The 7,395-nt window shown below is 37.3% G+C and overlaps 1 protein-coding gene and 1 long non-coding RNA gene across 2 annotated transcripts; both read left to right on the top strand.

Annotated features, from left to right (window-relative positions):
- The first annotated feature begins 787 nt into the window (after positions 1-787).
- LOC141847202 (uncharacterized) lies at positions 788-1,253 on the top strand. Its single transcript, XR_012603411.1, has 3 exons — positions 788-860; positions 975-1,037; positions 1,136-1,253. It is a non-coding gene; the product is annotated as an uncharacterized LOC141847202 (long non-coding RNA).
- Positions 1,254-5,385: 4,132 nt separating this feature from the next.
- On the top strand, positions 5,386-6,408 carry LOC141847939 (protein LURP-one-related 10-like). Its single transcript, XM_074736048.1, has 3 exons — positions 5,386-5,683; positions 5,773-5,997; positions 6,095-6,408. Exons 1-3 carry the CDS (start codon positions 5,444-5,446, stop codon positions 6,308-6,310), a joined length of 681 nt encoding a protein of 226 aa, XP_074592149.1. The 5' UTR covers positions 5,386-5,443; the 3' UTR covers positions 6,311-6,408.
- Positions 6,409-7,395: the final 987 nt, after the last annotated feature.

Here is a 7,395-nt window from a genome sequence, read left to right on the forward strand (position 1 = left end):
GCTTCTTTTAGGCTTTGAAGGTCGCGAAGAAACTCAAAGCAAACGAGGTTGGATATTCTAACGATTCTAATCCGTTTGGAGACTCCAATCTGGCTGAAAAGTAATATTCTTTTTTTAATATCATTTTCCCCCAAATAAATTATGTTTAGATATCTTTTTTTAATGTTGATTGTTTTTTCTCACTTTGCTTTACTCAATCCCAAGAAAAAAAAATTAATCATTTACTTGATGATTGTAACTATGATATTGCACGAAAGATATAGAAGAGTATTTGTAATTTGCAAGGAATTATACTACTAATCATCTGAATGTAGCAAATATCCGGACATAGTTGTATAGTTGAGACCAGCATAACATACTCTATTAGTAGAAGCTACCCTGTGAAAAAACTGCTGAAGCTATATCATATATATATATATATATATATATATATATATACTTAGTACTCTATTCATTTACATATTGGTAGGTTTGTATGGAGGAAAAAGATAGAACATGATATTATGCAAGGTGTACCTCTTGATATATCAGTGAAGGCTGAAAAGAAGAGGCAAAGGGAAAAATGGTATGTAATTATCATAGATTCATAGATAGTGGTATAATTTGTATTAGTTAGGTTTTTTATCGTAATTCAGTTTAATCTTCTATGTTCGCTTTTTGATAAAGAACTGATTAAAATTTTACAGGAGTTAGAATTTTGTCTAATTTACTTAGTTTTTTTATTTGCTACATCTCCAAAGTTTGTCTGTAGGTATTTATTGTTGCATACTAATATAGTTTTGATGTAGGCTGAGATTGAAAAGGTCAAGAAAAGAAGGGAAGAAAGGGCAATTGAAAAGGCACAACGTGAGGAAGAAATGGTTTGTTCACATTCTCAATTTTTTGTGAATACACTTTTTCCGAATCTTTGGAGATGTTTTCCTTAGGATACTTCAGTTAAGCCTTCTCATACTTTCTTTGATAAAATGTTGCAGGCAATGTTGGCAAGAGAGAGAGCTCGCGCTGAGTTTTTAGATTGGGAGAAGAAAGAAGAAGAGGTGATTATATTCTCAACTTGCTGCATTTTTTTCCTCCTGATTTTGAAGTCTTTCATGATATCCTTTTTATTTGTTATTAATATTTTTCCACTGTGCAGTTTCACTTTGATCAAAGCAAAGTTAGATCTGAGATTAGACTGCGAGAAGGGCGTGCAAGACCCATTGACATGCTTACCAAGACCCTTAACAGTTCAGAAGAATTTGACTTCGATCTAAATGAACCATACATTGTATTTAAGGTAATCTCAACCCCTTCTTGATAAAACTCAAACTTAAAATAGCCAATGCTAGTGTTTACATTTAGAATAGGGTTCTTGAGTGCTCTCTATCATTGAAGTCTATATTACAGGTATGTGTAATTATGTTTGATATGGTCTTGATGTGTGTATTTGTCTTTTAACTGATAGTGGAGTCCAATTACCACAGGCACCTCGACAACCAGATGGGAAACAATGTGGTTATTATGTGATGAGATTTATGAGACAGATTATTGTAGAAATTGAAACTATTGAAAGAGATGGACTACGATCAATAGTACTTGTTCAAATCACTTCAAATAAACCATTTATCATTTTGCAAAGTCAGTGTTGATTGTTTTTCCAATTAACTTAATCTATATGTGTGTTCATAGTTTAAGGCAGCTGATTACACTCGGGCAGAAATTAATGAGGTGCGTTCAGAGGTGGCACACTGTATACAATATCATATTTATGAGTAGGTATGGAATGCTGATCTCCATAATTCCATATTATCTTTTGGCAGGCTCGTATTTGGCAGATGGACCTGTTCTATTTCTGCTGCTGATACTTGGTGATGCTAATGTTGTGCCCATACTCTGGTGATATGCACTTAACTTGGTGCTGCTAATGTTGTGATGATATTCTGTTGCTGTTGGAGGATATTCTGTTGTAATGATATTTCTGCTGCTGTTGGAGGAAAGTCTGTTGTGTTGAAACCTTTGTTATGGACCTGCTGCTATTATGGAGCTTCTATGTTGGAAGTTGTAACTTGAATTTGTGTTATGAACTTGTATAAGTTGTATGTTATCGACTGCTGTATGTTATGAATTTGTGTTATGAACCTGCTGTAAGAATGTTTTTTGTGTAAATATAAGTTGTATGTTTTGTATGTGATTTAGTAAATTTTGTAGCCAATGGTTTTGTATTTACAAAATATATTATTTTTTATTTACTGCTAAAAAAAATCAAAAGACAACGCTTTTAAAAACGTTGCAAATCCCAAGCAATAAAATAACCAAACGGTTGAATTATGTGTTTTTTTTAGTTCAGCCGAAGTTTCTCTTCCTTTTGAAGTATTTATCAGACTAAGTCAATGGTTTTTGCTGAAAGTAAACCATTCTGGTGTTAGTTCTCAGCATTCTATTAACATCACTATGTTGGGATAAAAGACTTTCCCTTCACACTAATCATGTTTTTGTATCATTAATCTGTTAATATGATAAAAGAGATTGTAGTTTGACAACTTTAGAGTCAACAGCACAGGTACCTGATAATTTTTCCTTTCTATCTCTATTTCTCTTTTGCCAATGCTTCATTCTTGTTTGGATTTTGAGTTTTTTTTTCAGTTTAGATTGTGTTGTCTTAGATTTTGAGTTATTAAACATGGTGATGATATGCATGAATGCGCCCATGAACTGAACAAGCTAGGCGGAAATAAATAGTGCATGGACAAGCATCTTTTACATGGAATGATCAAATTGTTTTACGAGGAGCAATAATAAAAGAAATCAAAGTTTGAATTTCAAACGATACAAATATTTTAGAGGTTGACTTCTAAGTATGTATAGATTAAAGGTTAACTTCTAAGTATGTATAGATTATACTCTGAATTTACTTAATAAGTGAACCAAGGGAGAAGACCGTGTACATTCAGGATTAGTCGAGCAAAATTCATACACTTAGATTATGACGTAGCAACGGAGTAGCAATTAAGATTTCCAACATCAACACAAATTGACCATGTTCCCTGATACGACAATGTCTCTTGTGGCCACCTAATGAAGAGAAGTCTAAAATCGAACACGGTCTAATCGTATTCCTTGACACGGCCATGTTTAGTCAAACGCAGACATCTAGCGACCACCATGGCCGTGGCAAGGTGACGACGCTCCAAACCTATAAGGCTTTGGGATGCAGGAGGACTTGAGTTTTGAGAAGTCATAACTTTTGATTCGAATTGAATCACGAGACCTTTAAGATATCAAATCGAAATTACCTGATGTAACCCATAATGACCCAGTCTTAGACTCAAAAAATATCGTTTAAAACTTTTTCGAAGGCTCTGAACAATCTTTGTCATTATATTAAGATTATTTTCATCTTTTATATCATTTAGGATTTGAGACTATTTACATTTTTATTTAGTTCCTAGCGCTGCTAGGGTATTATCTTTTGTTTGAATCAATTTTATTTGGTTAAACCTAAAGACGACTTATCTTTTGTTGGCGATTTTTGATATCTTCCCTGAAATTTGGCTATAAAAATGAACTTTTAAAATAATTGTTATTATGTTCGACGTCATATTATAAAAAATAAATTATCTTATTTTATCTAACTTATATTTTAACAAGATTAAATATCACTTAACAATCAAAATGTAGATAAATAAAATAAATTAGCTAAGCAAATTTATTGAAATAATGGTCAAGTTGGCCTACCAAAGCGAATCTTGAGTTGAGTGGATGGGGCAATCTAATCTAATTAGTTAAGTCTACTACGTCTAAGAATGACAAGAAAATAGTTCCCGAAGCATAGTTGAGTTGGTTACTACGGGATAGATCTACTGAAGTGGACAAAAGTCGAATCTCGATGACGTCGATGTAATGCCTTCCTCGTAGTGGCCAGCTGTAACTTTTCGATTTATCTCTTCACACATGATCGTGGATCTGATCGTGTGGGGCTGCTGGGGTGGCGGATTCCATCTTTTTACTGAAGAATGACAAGAAGATAGCTCAGGATAGATGTGGTAAGACGGATTGATTAGACCAAACATATTTACCCGTGCCCAATTAGCCTATTTATGTAACATATTGAGTTGGCCCAACATGAACCATCATAGAATGTGTCCAACATGGCTCCATGAAGGTTAGGTCAGCGCCCAAATTGATTAGGTGATAACTAGAGCAGCATTACTTATGTTTTATGAACTTAATGGTGTCCCTTTCGCTTACTTAGGCTCCTCCTTTACTAAAGCTACATCTGCCTCTTGTAAATCCTAAAATTCGGTAGCCTGAGAATGCAAAGAATATTAGGGTTGGTCGATTCTATCGGTACGACCACTCTGACACTCAAGTCAGTGTTCAATAGGAGAAAATGAATGTGTTGCAGAGATGCGTGACAAAGAGAAGAAGAAGAACTAGAAAAAGAATGAGAGCTTAGCGGAAATGAGTTGCCTTTGCTTATAAGAAGAAAATCATCCCTATTATACTTACCTCCATCAATCTTTATATAGAACGGAAAGGAATCTTCATGTAGTGCCTGACATTGTCGAGTTGTTGGAGGGTCAAAGGCGACAACCATTAGACAATACAATTAGATTGTCGGCCTATTAATAGACAGATTGTTAGGTCGTTGGGAGTTGTCGGAGTTTGAGGCTGAATTTCTGAGTTTTGGGGGTTCAAATGGAAAATCACTGGATGAATACCAAGTGCTCAGGAGAACAAACTTTGAATGACTTTTTTGAGCATTGTAACTCCACTTGTACTGTAGTATCCCAAGTACTGTAACTTCATTGGTACTATAGCATCCACAGTATTATAGCTTGCGGATACTGCAGTATCCTGAGAACTGTAACTCCTGAGTCCAAGTGGAAAGTCGTAGGATGAAAGCAAAATACTTAGGTGAACATATTAGCAAGTCGGAGTGCTCAGGAAAGTAGTTGGTCGATCAAGAAATGAAACCAGGTGTTTGAAAGTAACTCCGGATACCATCTGAACCCATTTAGATAACTAGTCGAGCCAGGCCAACTACACGAACCTATGGCCATGCCCGACATGACTTGTGACGATCAAGTTAGGACCCAAGCTGGGCCTGGGCATCGGCCCAATTAGCCCGTACCTAGCCCAACCAAGCTTTATTTATCAATTGAAAATAATTTGAAATATGTATTTTTGTTTCTTCTTTCCTAGAAGCTACGGCCTTCTTCTCTCGCTCTCCTACTGCAGTACGGAAACAAGAAGCCAAGACGAACTCGCCGTTGAATTTTCAAAAAAAAAAAACACTCTGACTTGACTTCCTGCCCAAGGATCGTGTCTACATTCACATTCAAGTTGAGATATTTATTTAACAAGCTCTGGACACCACACACACACAGCACAACACAACAGAATTAATCCTGAATCACAAAATCTTCAGGGAGGCTTGTGCAGTAGCTAGCAGCTAGCAGCCATGGCGGACGGGAAGGCGGCGAGACATGTTGTTCCTGCCGAGCTGGTGGGCGACCGGCGGCAGTTCACCGTTCCGTACGCCGTCAATTTAACGCTCACCAGAACTGACACTTCGAAAGACCTTTACAAGGTCGAGGACACCAACGGCGACGTGGTGTTCAAGGTGAAGGGTTCCTCCTTGAGCAGCCGCCTCCTCCTCCTCGACGCCGCCGGCACCCCTCTCCTCACCATGAAACCGAAGGTACGTACGCACGAGGTTTCATCATCAAAACTTTAATTACCTCGCCCTTCAAATTATACTCACGCTCGATCGGTTCTTGTTAATTCCAGGCACTTACTTTGCACGATACGTGGAGTGTGTTCAGAGGAAAGAGCACCAGCCCGAACGATTTGCTGTTCAGCGTGCGAAGGACCAAGGTATTCCAGTGGAAGGACAAGTTTGATGTGTTCTTGGCCACCAACACCGACGAAGCTGCCCCCTGTGACTTTAAGATAATCTCACGAAGCAAGAAGTGCACCATTTGTATTGGCGAAACTGATGAAATCATAGCCCAAGTAAGAATATATATATATGCATGCATAAACACATGCATATATAAATAGAATAAAGTTTTTCTTTTCTTTCTCAAATTTTCAATTAATACTGCTGCAGATGCATCGCAAGGACAAACTAGAAATAACAGTGAATCCCAACGAGGATTTCGCCTTCATCGTCTCGTTGACAGTCATCCTTGAAGAGATCGAGAAGAGTAGTTCAGATGCTGCAAGTGCAAGTGCAAGTAGTGCAAGTGAGGCAATTGCAAGTGCAAGTGCAAGTAGTGCAGGTGAGGCAATTGCAAGTGCAGTACTTGCCAGTTTTACTGGCTAATGGCTATTGTAAGAGGGGAAAATTAGTGCATATGAATTATTGAAGATGGTAAAGTTTGAGTTTTATAAAGAGAAATAAATAAATGTACTTATAAATTATTTACTAGTTTACTAGTTATTCTCTTCTTGTATGTCTTGCTAATATAATTAATTAGTTGATTAATTAATGGGGATGTAGATGTATAATGAAATGGAATTTAAATCAATTGGTTCTAGTATTGTTGATGATGGTCCTTCTCAGTTGAAAAATCAAATTGTGTCTATTTTCAACTTGATTCATGGATGGTTGCCATGAATCCGAGACGGCAATCTGATCTTTTTCTTCAAAAGTAATTTTCACTCTACATGACTTCTTCTAGTGTCTCTCATCTCAATGTCTTAACTCGTAGTTCTCACAGATGATGTCAAAATGATCCAGTTGAGATCCGTGTTGGTTATTTTGACTCCATTGGTCATGGAGCAACCAAGTGGTCCATGTATTGGAAGTTTCAAAATTACCCACCACCCATGACTCCATGTCACCACCCATGATTCCATATCTCTCCAAAATACTTGACAATGGAAAGAGATAATTTTGGAGAGAGATATATATATGTGATTAATTTGGTCCCTGACCCCTGCTTCATAAGGCTTCTTCGAGAGCAAATTGCACCATGACTTTTGTGGAACAAAGGGCCAGAAGTATCAAATTTCCGCAGCCTTGTAATCGTCTACGGACTCGATGGCAGGAGGTAAAACTTGATCTTTTTCCGCTGCATTTGCTTTACAATTAGATGCCTCATGTTGTTTCAGATTCTAACAATCCGTTCATGAGGCAAACTTCATGAGGACTCTAGGCAGACCGCTATAAACAAGTCAGACAAAGGTTGGGTCACCTCTGATCATATGCTTCTTCTTTATTGGGTTAGCTCGTATCGATCAATAGCCAACTAGGTCAACAAGTGACTAGACCGCCTTTAGGTTTTGGTTGAGCAACAAGAACCCAAGGATGTCCACCATTGACCTAGGGCGGAGAGGGATGACCGTGAAAAAGTATGCCCGACTCCAATGAAGATCGTTAAGAACGGCGATTAACCAGCGACTAAG

Source organism: Curcuma longa, chromosome 16 (assembly GCF_044706935.1).
Source record: "Curcuma longa cultivar G26 ecotype Majalengka, Jawa Barat chromosome 16, ITB_CL_G26_1.1, whole genome shotgun sequence".
In the NCBI taxonomy this organism is placed as follows: Eukaryota; Viridiplantae; Streptophyta; class Magnoliopsida; order Zingiberales; family Zingiberaceae; genus Curcuma; species Curcuma longa.